Source organism: Limulus polyphemus, unplaced genomic scaffold, assembly GCF_000517525.1.
Source record: "Limulus polyphemus unplaced genomic scaffold, Limulus_polyphemus-2.1.2 Scaffold1913, whole genome shotgun sequence".
NCBI classification, from domain to species: Eukaryota; Metazoa; Arthropoda; class Merostomata; order Xiphosura; family Limulidae; genus Limulus; species Limulus polyphemus.
The window spans coordinates 21968-35323 of NW_013667523.1; the positions used below are offsets into that span (position 1 = coordinate 21968).

Here is a 13356-nt window from a genome sequence, read left to right on the forward strand (position 1 = left end):
GAATAGAAGACAATATCTATTTAAGGAAGATGCAGCCAAATTGTGCAGATAATGAATGACAAAGGTATTGGAAGTAGTCCACATTCCAGCCTGAACAATTTTCTCCAAAGGACATGGTGATATGATGAATCTGATGAGAAGAAATGTTGTGGAGACAGTGACCTTCCATGGTTAAGTCAGAATACACCAGCCTAACAAGTTGACAAACCCAACCAGTTAGTCTGACTATAAATGGATTTCAGGGAAGAAATAGTCAGGAATATGAACACTCAAAGGAGGCAATATGTGTCACGTAATGTCATAAGAAGTCGACCTGGATCAGAATGGGGAATAGAAGGTAAGAAAATTGGGGTGAAAGCCAGGCAGCCTTCATGGGCAGCATAGGTATTAGGAAAGAAGGACCAGTCTGGACATAGGAGGGCATAAGTGGAATGGTAGAGGATTGAGTTAACACTAATGGCATAATTATCTGATCAACGACATCTGCAAATGAGGAGAAGAAAGGGCATAAAGGACCACAATGAGATCCCAATTAGGAAATTCAAAGAAACGTGGGGATACATGATCCAAAAAGAGTGGAAAAGGGAAGAAATGATGGAAAGACAAAACCTGATGAACCTTGGAGAAATGGAAGGTGTTCAACAAGGCTGCCTGATAGCTCGATAATACAGTCAAAGTGGACAAGCCTTTGTCAAACAACCAGGTGAAGAATTGGGAAAGATGAAGAATGAAAACCATATCAAAGAGACCAAAGGCAGAAGGTAGACCACTGCCTCAGGTAAGTGGGCATGAAAGGTCATATAGATCTGGAAAGGAAAGATGTATCATGCTGAGTAAGTCCCTGAGCTGAGACAATGGACCTGACAAATGTCATGCATGAAGATGGGTGGTGACAACTCTAGATGAATAATGTCCAGTTGAGGTTAACAGAGCAGAGACAGAGGTAAGGGTAGGGGAGGTTTGATAATTATAGGTTGGAGTAGTTTGAACTACAGTTGCTGGGCCAAAATGAAGCCACCAGGAGGACTAGACACAGAGTGGTTTGGACTAGGAACAGAACTCTGTGGAGAAGTCAAAGAGGAGCATAGGTAAGCATAGATGTGGTGACCCTTCCAATTTTGACTGAATGCATCCACTCCCCAAGCTAACAGGTGTGGAATGGGAGACCAAAAGGAAGGGAGTTTGTTTTCCAGTGGGTGCCAAAAGCATCAATACCAGTCCCCAGCTGAGAGCACACTGACCAAAAAAACCTGTGGATCAAGGGACCACTCCATGGGGAGAATCTTGTTGGGTCATGATAAACAATTTGCAAATATTTTCAGAAAGCCAGGGACATGGCAAGCTAAGACCACCATGTGGTGACTGTGGGCCCAGAAAAGGAGATCCAGGGTCTGATAGCACAGACCCATATTTGGTACCCCCCTTCCTTGGTGATACAAGTGACCACTGTGGAGTTGTTGGAGTGTATTATAATGACCTTCCCCTGCAGGAGAGGAAGGAAGTGTGACAAGGCTCGATGAACTGCCATTAAGTTTGAAAATGTTGATATGGAGGGAAGACTCCTTAACTGACAAAAGACTGGAAATCTTCCAAGAGCTGAGCTAAGTACCCCAACCCTCTAAAGATGTGTCCTTGAATAGATGTAAATCTGGAGGAGGTGGAGAAAGTGGAACTCTTTCTGTGGTCTGGTTCCTATCTAGCCACCAAGCCAGGTCAGCCCTGATTGGGGAAGGAAGAGAAACAAGGTGGTCCAAGAGATCTGAGTAGAAGTTCCACTGATGAAGGAGTGTCCACTGAAGGAAACACATATGAGCTTGACCCATAGGAATGAAGGCCTCCAAGAAAACCCACATCCCCAAAAGAGACAGAACCTTGTGAGCTGTTAGAGAACATGAGGTAAGGGCCTTTTGGACTGCTTGCTCCATATCCCGAAGGCAAAAAGGAGAAGGCCTAGCCCAACTAAAGTTGGAACTGAAAAAACAACAACAAATGAACATGGTATTGAGTGGGGGTAAGGGCAGAGTTCTTCACCTTTGTTATAAATCACACTTGTGTAGCTTCCTGGAGGAGCAAACGAGTGTGGTCTCTGAACTGTGAACGGGAAGAAGAGTGAGATAAATACGTGGCCAGAGAAGACAAGGAAGAATGCAATCTAGCCACATCAATCCTGGATTCCAAGGAATCTGGATGACCTCTAAGTATGGTATTGCATAAGAAGGAGACCTAAAGCAGATCCTGAATGGATGAATGGGGGAGATGCACCTCGCAAGTAATGTATCTCTCTCCAACAAGTCCTAACAGCACATGAGCCAGGCATTAAGGAAAATGGCAAAGGCAGATAAATGAGCCATAGATAGTGGACCAAAGGAGGGACCTGATCTCACCAGAAAATAGTTCAGGGGAGTGACGAAAGACCTCTGATAATAATTGGAGGGAAGATAGGTAATGTAAAACGGAGGAGAGGGAAAAGTGAATCCTTGAAATTGATCCTGATTAAAATGAACAGTCACTCCTATATTCAAATCTAAAAAGGAAAGTAGAGGATCCAACTGGATCTGAAGAGTGATGATATGCCAGAGCATGTTGGTCCAACAAGTGAGAGGGACAGAGCACACTAACACCCAATTGAAGTTGGTCTGAAAATCTTTTAGCATGAACTTCAATGTTGGGTGAAGGGGGAAAAACAAAATTCAGAATAAGGAATTTACCCCAATAAGTAAGAGGAGGGATCATATGTGATGGGGGAAATATCTAAAATACCACATACCTGATTAACAAGCTTTATTAAAATGGTGGAAAGTGAAATCTCTTGAAAAGGTGTAGATTGTGACAAAGCAAAATAAGAAGGTGCCAGAAAAAAGATAATCCAAATTGTCTTCTCCTTGATTGTATTCTTCCTCAGAAACATCATCAGGTTGAAAAGGAGAAGAAATCGCTAGCCAAACCTGTGAATATACCTCCCTGCAAATTAAAACCTGTACCTCCTCTTCAGATAAAGTCCAACCAGAGTCCTGGGAAGTCGTACTAGTAGTGTTGTTGACTGTAACGGGAACTTCCGTATTCAATACATTGAACCTCAAATTCATACTTAGAATTCAGGAACAAAAAACAAATCCAAAAAAGAAAAAGTTGCAAAAACAATTTAATGCAAACACAGACACTGAAAATGAACAAAAAATATTTTTTTTAATGGCAAAGAAGCTCAATCAGAAATGGTAGCCACTCATGAAAAATACACATCTATATGATGTAGTGTCAATTGTGAAAGTGAGGATTTAGCAGTAATAGCAGAGGGAGTTGCACGGATATATGTGGCACAATACTATTGGTGGAGTGTAGTCACATGCTATGTGCATGTTCAATAGTGGCATGAAATTGGTGGGGTATGTGCTGAGTGTCACATTTTTTAGCAATGTTTAGAGGGCAAAAATAAGATTAAGAAAGCTTTGTGTGACAGGAGGTAAGACTGTATTGTAATTTGCATTAAAACTCAGAAGCTATAGGATGAAAATAATATTTAAATTGAGCAATTTGGAACAAACAAATGTCACATTATATATAGAGAAGTGAAGATTTACAATTCATATAAATAGCATCTTTCTGAAATTAACAAATTAAAAATATTAAATTTGATTTATTAACTATGTTTTGATGCCAAGTTTATTGACATAAATGAATAAAAGTAATTTAATTTTGAATGTAACTATAGGAAAGCCATGACATGCACTTTTACCAACCAGTATCCAATGGGTTAATCTGACTGTATGACTGGTTTTTGTTTTATATAGGATAAACCAATAAACAAGTTAGCTGTTACTGTTCATATGAATGGCTCAAAATGATTAATAAAAAAACTTGGTTTCTATCAAAGTGTTAATTTGTGATAAACTCTGCATATTATTATGGAATGTAATATTAACACTAACATTTTGAAGATCCAGTTCTTTGATTTTAAATCCTACAGAAATATAAACTAACCACATCTATCATTGGCTTGTCTATTAGTGGGGAAGTTGTTTTGATTTCAAATTCTTTGTAACTATAAACTAACCATCACATCATTGAACTTCTCTCTCTCTTGATAGGAAAGTTTCAATAAGTTGCTGAAATTAGGTTTCACCTTTCTTTTTTTACATAAATAATGGAAAGTTCAGCAGCACAGAATAAGATCTATGGCAGACAGAATTCCATGATAAATATATGATCCTACAGCTGCCTTTGATTCAAAATTCGTTGAAGTACATGTTAGTTATCAGCTTATTTAAGCAGCATAACATACATACATAGTTTGATGTAGACAAACAAGTCTTTAATTATCACATTACACAGCAAGTCTGTCTGAAGCTTGCACATTGCATGTATGATTTGTTATGTAAATATACCCTGTTTTTGACACAAGGTATCACATATACCAAAAGTAACAAAAATACCTTTATCAAACAAGCTTAATGTTTTCTACAGAATGTTCACAAAGTATTCTTGTTTTCAAGACTAAAATAAACTCTCAACAAACAGCTTTTGTTTTTAATTGCATTCAGAAAGATCAGATATTAAGTTCACTTACAAAGAGATTTGGATTTACATTTTTTATAATCTTAGGGAATAAGCAAATCAAAGTAATTTGTTTGAAAACTTTATGTTGTGTTAATCTACAAATATACTGCACTGTTAGGGTTCTAAATTATTAAAGAACAGTGGGTACATCTATTCTGGTACATAAAATAACACTCTTCATGTGACATATTCAATAAATAGCAAGTGTATTAACAAAATCAAATTTGGGTCACCCGAGTTTTTATAAATTGCAATGAAACAAAAGGACTTTCACAACAATCTTGACACAAAGAAAAAGAATAATTCATTTACAAATGAACATTTCTATGCAAGAAGTGAACCAATAAACACAACAATTGTAATGTTTGAAAGCTCTAATACCAAATTATTATTGAAAAGAAATTTTAGTGTTTTTTACTCTTTGTCAAGTATTGTAATGACCAAAACAACCACTAATTTCTGTCCAATCAACTTTCTATTTTAGGGTTAAATTCAAAATGATTTATTTTTTCTAAGTAATAATCATAAAATTTAAAATACTCATGGTCCAAGGTTATTTATTTATAAAACAAAAAGAAAAAAATTACAGGAAAAACATAAACAAACTAAAAAACCCTAGTCAACAAAACCTTGAAATCAAGTCATAATTTTAAGTCTTTTATTACATTTCTTTCATTGTCTAACACAACAGGTATAAGAATTCAGGAACATTAAATAAATTGCAAATAAAAAGACCTATCAATAGGCAAGTAAACTTTAAATATTAAAAACTTACTCCATATTATCCACTTCAGGCACTGACACTATGGACACAGTATCTGAAGAAGCCTTCTTCTTTTTTCCTTCTAACCTTGTTTCCTCTGGAGCTTTTCTCTTAACTGTTCTCACTTTATCCTTGTCAGATGGCTTTAATTTACTAGTATTGATACTCTTGTCTTTTGTACAACAAGCTTTGTCACTATCAATGGTCGTCTTGAGGTCCTCTTTTTTCACTTCTAACACCTTTATTACATTATTTTCTTTAGTAATGTCTTGAGTAACATTTTCTGTCCTTACTTTAATATCACTATCGAGTGGTGAATAAGTTCTATTAACTTGAAACTGAAGTGGAGCTGAAGGTATCCTATTAATAAGATCAAGTTTTATACTCACTAGGATTTCTGGAATGGTACTGGGTTTCTTTTCACTTTGAAATTCAAATATAGTTTCCGTTAATGGTGACAAGTTACCTTGGATGAAAGGAAGTTCCAGTCTTTCAAAAATATTGTTCTGATGTATATTTTTCTGACTAACTTCAGCTCTATCTACATCCAAGTTCTCTAGTTCTAAATGACTTGTAACTGTTGCATGCTTCGCAACACTGTCTATAACTTTCAATACATTAGAAGTTATGGAACTTTCAGGCTTTTCTTTTGATCTACCCGATTTATATTTCGAAACAGTCTTTCTTGGAGGAGTATTCTGTTTGGGAGATGAAGACCTAAGTTTCTGAGAAATAGAGGACTTGGAAGGAGTAGAGAGATGTTTACTTGTCTTCTGAACTTTAACAGGAGAAGTGATTCTTTCAACATTATCAGTACTTTCATCAATATTTGGGGTATCAGAAACATATTTTGATGTTAATTTTTGAGTTGTTTTCTCACTATTCTCACTATTAGGACATGAACTTGAGGTAGGCTTTTCAGAATCATTCACAGGTAGCTTTGGTGTTGAATTTCTTATCAAATCTCTTTTGTGTTTCACTTCTTCTTTGCTAGTTTTTAAATAAACACTCTTATTTTCTTCTTTACTCCTTGATTTTTGCAGAGCAGAATTTGTTGAGGGCAGAGTTCTTTCTTTCTTCTTTCCAACATTATGCTTAACATCTCCATCACGAGGCTGAGAAGAGAGAGTTTTTTTAATCAAATCATGGCCTTTAAAGGCACAAATGTCATCTGATTGGTGTTCAGATTTATTTGCCAGTGTAGGTGAAGCCAGGAAAGACTCGATGGAATCTTTTTTTGTTGAGATAAGTTTCTGAGCAGGAGACCTTTTCAGAGGATCAACAACACTATTTAATTCCTCAACATTATCAGTCTGCTTCAAAGAAGGGTGAATTACCTTCTTAGGCTGAGAAGGGCATACCCTTTTTTCATTGCCTATGATCTCAGACCAGTTACTACCCATTTTTACATCATCTTCCCATTGCTTACTATAGGAGGAGAATGGATTATCGATGAACATGCTGTCATCAGGTTGAAAGCCAGGTGGTAAATGTACTGGGGATAACAATATTCTGACTTCGGTATTTCCTAAACCAGCTGCGATGCGTAGCTCTGCACTAGAACTATAAAATAAGAAACATAATTATCAGTAGACAAACATAGATTTGATGTCAGTTTTATCACAAACAGAAAAGAAACATTAAGAATGACACATGGTCTATGAATAACCAAAAAATAATCTTCCAGAAGAGTATAATGTGACAATACTAAGGAACTTATTAACAAAACAAAGAGAAAAGCTCAGATGACATGTTCTACTTCAAAATGAAAAATCGCAACGTGACACTTTCCAAAAGCAACTGATAACAAAACAAACCTAAAGTTTTTAGTTTATGTTTGGGCTTGGAGAACACGTCTCTAAGTTTAGTGATATAAATTCTCTAAAGACTAATTATTTCACAAATTCTCATCTTCATACTGTAGTTGGATTTCTAAGGTTTACAGCAACAGATTCCAAAAAAAAAAAACCAATGTGACCAGTATAATTCCACATGCTTCAGATAACTCACAGCTTCATATTCCGAAAACCTCAGAAACTTTACATTACTTCAGATGACAAGTCTTTTTCCAAGAAAACTTGTGAAACTGATACTGTAAGTGAAATTATTTCAAAGATCTAATTACTGTCTATTTGACTTTATCTCTTCCATGCATACAACCATAAGACTAAGAAACTGATTTCTATGACAAATCTGAAATAAAAGTTATTAAAAAAACATGAACTTTTAAAACAACTAATACAGGAAAATTTGAAATAAAGCAAGAAATGAGACTTTCCTGTTGGTGAAGACAGCAAGTACTGTTTATCCAACATAACGGTTTATTCAGAACAAATAAACAAACAAATAAAACATAACCTAACCAAAATAAGTCTTTTAAGGCATTTGAATGTGATGAAACAAATAAACACTTAAAAAAAAAAACTAAACAGAAAAGAAAAATGCAATTTTTTTTAAAATGCTTGCATGTTTTTATTATGTTTAAATGACTTCCATTGGTCTTTATTCAGTTTAAATTTGTTGTCTCCACCAACTGACTGGCAAGTTTCATTTCTTTTCCATGTGGTAATCCAATTTTCACTCAAACTTATGTTGAGTTACATTACTTCTGGCTGTCACTAAAGAGTTTTGAGTGACAAGACTATCCATCCAAACATGCCAAGGAAATTATGTCATACATGGACTAAATAAACAAAGACAGAAAAAGAATAAATTTGGAATAAGCTTATTATAATGAATCTCACTATAAAACAATCCATTATGTGCGTGTGATTTAGCATTTGTCACCCAGAGTTGGCTGGCTTGATTACTATAACTTTTTGTATATTAATTGGAAACTGTCCAACAGTGTAAATGACCTATTTCATTTTAGGTTTTTTTTCTAGAGAAGGGAGATAAACATCCTGAACTAAGACTTTTGGCTCTGAAATTAAAGACACAAGTACTTAATCAGTTAAATGAGTCAATTATTATCTTCCACAAAGCAAAGTATGCAATTAGCATCTAGTGAGGTCATAAGAAATTTAATAACAACAAAAAACGAAGGCAGGGGAACATTATCTAATAATTATTTTCTTTTATTTTAATTTTTGCTTTCTGAATGGGTACCTTTAGTTAGTACATTTAAAACCAAGGAAATAATATAATTTCCTATATATGCAGCATAATTAAAAAAGACATGGGTAACTTTCCAAAAAACAGGAATATTTGAAATATTACCACTAGAGTGTAGAAAAATAAAAGTAATGAAACAAAATAAATAGAAGATTTTTTTTAAGAATAAAAAGACAAATGGAGAAGTAGAAAATATATTTTGCAACAGTGTACACAACTGAACAGAAAAGCTGAAGGTAAGAAGATTGAACTAAAAAGACAAATATTGTTTACAATACCTCCTGTGAGCTTCATTTGATCCTTCGATTGGAGTATTGCTGAGAGAATCTTGATCAGAGATCTGATTAGTGCTAATTTGTGACTTCTGATTCTGTTCTCCTCCTGTGGATAAATTCCCAAATGGAATCAAAGGAGAAGAAGCATCTTTGTCCACAAAATTGGCAAGACGCCAGCTCTGAGTTTCAGGCTACAAAGAACAAAAAAAGCCTATGACACAGTTTCTTTTTTTTTTTAAACTGAGGAAATAAACGTTCCTAAAGAAAGTAATTAACTGACAGCCTGATGCAGACAGTACTTACTACATGACACTTATATGTACAACCAAATACACTAAAATGAAATTCAGACATAGCTATGAGGAATACAGTATCTAACCATGTTCAAACTATGACACTCACCATATACTTTCATAATTTGTAAAAAATAAATAAAATCTTATAACTTAGTTTTTTATTCTTGGTGGCTTTATCACCTCCTTTTAGAAACTTACTCTTGAACTCTTGCAACTGATGTATGAGAATTTAAGGTTTAAAAGCTTTTAATACACATTGAAACCATTAAATACAAAGTGCAAACACTGACTTAGTTAGCAACGCATCTGATTAAACAACTGAAAACTGTTGGTTTGATTGAAACTTTCAGGAGACTCTGAAAGATACAGTACATTAAACCTGCAGAGCTTGCTTACTTGTGGATAGGTTCATGGATGGACGATTGTTGTATTAAAAGGGAAATTGGCAGATCAGTAGCAGAAATCAAGCAATTGGAAACTTGATAGCTTTACTCCTATTTTATAAGGGGGTGATAAGATTTGCCCTGGAAATTATACACCAGCTAGTCTTACTTCTGCAGTGGGAAAAATTCTCAAGAATGCAATAAAACAAGCTTGACAATCATTTAGTGAAATATAATACCATAAAAGAAAAACAACGGGGATTCACTGCATGGAAATCTTGCCTTACTAATCTCTTAACTTCCTTCAAGGATGATACTTGCCATGTGAATAAAGGAAAGGGGCATGGACATGATTGTAACATGATTTTCAAAAAGCTTTTGATAAGGTACTACATAGAAGATTAGCTAAGAAAATCACATCAGTATGGGTTGGGGAAAGTCTAGTTAATTAGATTTTAGGTGGCTTGTCGAGAGAAAGTGTAAAGTTGTTATTAATGGAGTCCACACAAACTGAACACTTATTATCAGTATAGTGCCTTAGGGGTAGGACTTTGCTTTTTCTTACATTATTGATATTGTTGGGGCACAATATGTAAAATTTGCTGACAACATTAAACTTAAGTATTTCTAATTCTACTGAGGATACTGAGTGAGGTAGTAGAGTATAACTTTGATCAATTGGGAAGTTGGACAAATATTTGGAAAAGGGGCCTTTAATTATATTAAATGTAATGTAATGCATTTGGGTTATCATAACTTGGATGGCATGTTTAATATAAACTGTAACTTACTGAACAATGAGACTGAAGAAAAAGATCTTGGTAGTAGTGGATAACTCAAGGTGCTGAGTTCTATTGTTAGTAGTAGATTTTTGGGTGTATTTATAGATATATCAATTACAAGCGAAAAGCAGTAATTATTTCTCTATATAAATTACTAGTTATGAAATTAATTGAAATACAGTTTTGATGTCCATACCTAATGAAAAATGTCGCCTTACTGAAAGGGTTCAAAGAATGACTACTAAGGTGATTCCAGGGATAAAAGAGTTATAAGGACGGATCATGATTTCTTAACGTATTTTCTCGTCAGAATAACAGATAATATTATTGAAGCTTACAATAGCATTAAGGTCTCTGCTATCTTTTTGCTTTATTCTAAAGATAATAAATTGGGTGAAAGAACACAAGTATAAGATTTGGAAAAAGACAGGCAGTTAAGCCAGGTCTATTTGTCAAATGAGGTTATTAACTTATGGAATCAGATGCCTTTGGAAATATGGAGTCTGGTACTTTACAAGAGTTTAAAAAAGGAAATGATGGTATCCTGAAAACTAAAGGGTAAGTTTAAAGTTTTACTTCTCCTAAGGTTGGACATGCAAGGACAACTCTGAAAGACCAAGTGGCTCCTTACCGAACTTTACCATGATTAAAATTGTAGTCATTTATTCAAGGAATATTTTTAGAATAGCATAACCATTTACAAACTCCAAAAACAACAAAACCTACAAAAAGAAAAAGTCATAATTTTAGTAACGTTTTAAAACAAGTTAATATGTACAAACAAAAGACAAAGTCATTACATGTATATTAATATCAAAATATTTTTCAAGCAACAAAGTACAAAATAACATAATACATTTCTTGTCCTGCAGTTGCAGCACAAAAATGTCTAAACTGTACAGTATTGCTTCATTATAATGCTACCATCGAGAGCCAATTGCACCCGAGAGCGATTTAAGTGAGAGAGTGTTATAACCAATTAGTTAAACCATTTCTTCTTTAACGTCATATATGACCAGACAGATGGAATCCCCCACTGGATCCAATGTTAGCCAATAGTTTTCTATGCTACCATGAATGCAAGTACCTAGAAAACTGCCTATGTGACTTTAAACCTGTCCTTTACAAACGCTATGTCGTCAACATTTTCTTGCTATATCGACAATAAAGTCACCTTTCTTACCTTAATTCCCAACATCCCAATATGAAGTTCACATCTGAACTTGATATTCACATCTCTGGACTTTGCACTCGAGACTTCCAGCTTATTGTTTTTTTTATCTTGTGACAGAGTGTAATGACTTTAGCCTCTGAAGCCATGAACTAAGGCAGCATATGACACTAAAGTTAGGGGAGCCAAGGCACCAAGGCACTTATCTGAGAAAGCATTATAACTGAAGGGGTTATAATGAGGCAGCACTGTATAATAAACCTCACCTTCTATACTATTAGCACATCCAGTAAAACTAACTTCTCAGTCACTTACAGCTCAAAACATGCCTAATTTTAGTGTTTGTTGTCCACCCATGATATATATATCCACCAATACCATTATCATTCTTGAGACACAAGAATAATGACTAATTCATTTCCCTACTCTAATACCTTAAAATTAGAACATTTATTAACATTATATAATTAACCTTCTTCTACACTTGAGCAGTGAGATTAAAACATTCAGACTCACTTCTTGAGTTTACTTTTTAAACACCGCTTCAGTAGCATTAAAAAAGATAAGTTGATCACTTTTACAGAACTAAATGTGGTGGATGGTTTATTTTAGAAGTAATGATTATTCTGTATGTAGACATTGGGGACCTGGTAAAATCCTACATAAAATTCACCTTTTGCTCCATTTCTGTGACAGAGTCTTCACTTGATGCACTGCTGTCACTGTCTTCAGAATCAGATGTACTGTCTTCAGAGCTACTAGAACTACTGTCAGAACTGGACGATTCTCTCCGAGAAGGAGTAGCTGGACAATGGTTGCCATTTTCTGATAATCTACAATGTACAACATTAAAAGTTTAACTACTTTAAATAAAAAATTGATACAAGTTTTGGAAATATTAGTTCCTGACATTATAAAATAGAATTCATAAGTCACATCAAATAATCATTCCAATTTCATACTATCAATGGAGAAAATAATCTTGTATACTTTAACAAGGTTAACAACAACAAATGTTTTTGAACTAGTTTATTTAGTCACTTATAAATTTATCCCAAAATAATGCACAAACAAGGTATATTTCATTTACACTAAAACTCAAACAACACTATGTTTCCTAATTTATTTTATTCAAATTTTCTGAAACATTTGTAACACTGAGGTAAAACCCACCAATATTATCACATTGAGTGGTAACTAGGCTATTTTCAAAAGACCATATTTCCAGAAGTTAATAGAATTATCAGTTTCATGAAGGATTTATTTTCTTGTATATAAAAGGTAAGCACCACAAGAACAAGTAAGAAAATAAAACTAAACTTGACTGGAAAGAAGTTTACAATTTTGTAAGGTACATTCTTCCTTTTCATCTACTTGAACATGCTTCCTTTTAGTTTAAACTTTTTTCTTCGACAAATACAGAAAACATTTTTTTGCAAAACAAACCCAAACGAAACACCAGCAACATTAAGTTTATAAAACCTTTTATCTTTATACTAGTGACTGTTAAGCAATAAACAATAACAACAGGATTCAGTAACAAATTCTGAGATACTTATAATTATGAAACATTTCTTTGTGTCCTGTGATAACCAATGGCTGAAGAAATGAAAGTACTATAAAAAACAAATCACTATGAAATTTCCAGCCACACCTATTAGTAACTATTATAAATTGGAAGCATCCACAGTAAAATGGGTAGAGATTTATTTAAAGGTAGCCACTGCAGTATTATCAACCATATAGATTCACAGTAGAATGGGTAGAGATTTATTTAAAGGTAGCCACTGCAGTATTATCAACCATATAGATTCACAGTAGAATGGGTAGAGATTTATTTAAAGGTAGCCACTGCAGTATTATCAACCATATAGATTCACAGTAGAATGGGTAGAGATTTATTTAAAGGTAGCCACTGCAGTATTATCAACCATATAGATTCACAGTAGAATGGGTAAGATTTATTAAAGGTAGCCATGCAGTATATCAACCATATAGATTCACAGTAGAATGGGTAG

At 34.3% G+C, this 13356-nt stretch overlaps 1 protein-coding gene across 1 annotated transcript in view; it reads right to left on the bottom strand.

Annotated features, from left to right (window-relative positions):
• The window catches only part of LOC106465338 (AF4/FMR2 family member 4-like), a 136537-nt gene that overhangs the window by 21354 nt on the left and 101827 nt on the right, over positions 1-13356 (bottom strand). Inside the window, exons 9-11 of the mRNA XM_022393201.1 lie at positions 12012-12171; positions 8710-8897; positions 5330-6880 (exon numbers count right to left, since the gene is read on the bottom strand). Of these exons, the coding sequence (XP_022248909.1) occupies positions 5330-6880; positions 8710-8897; positions 12012-12171 (1899 nt within the window). The remainder of the gene's footprint in view (positions 1-5329; positions 6881-8709; positions 8898-12011; positions 12172-13356) is intronic.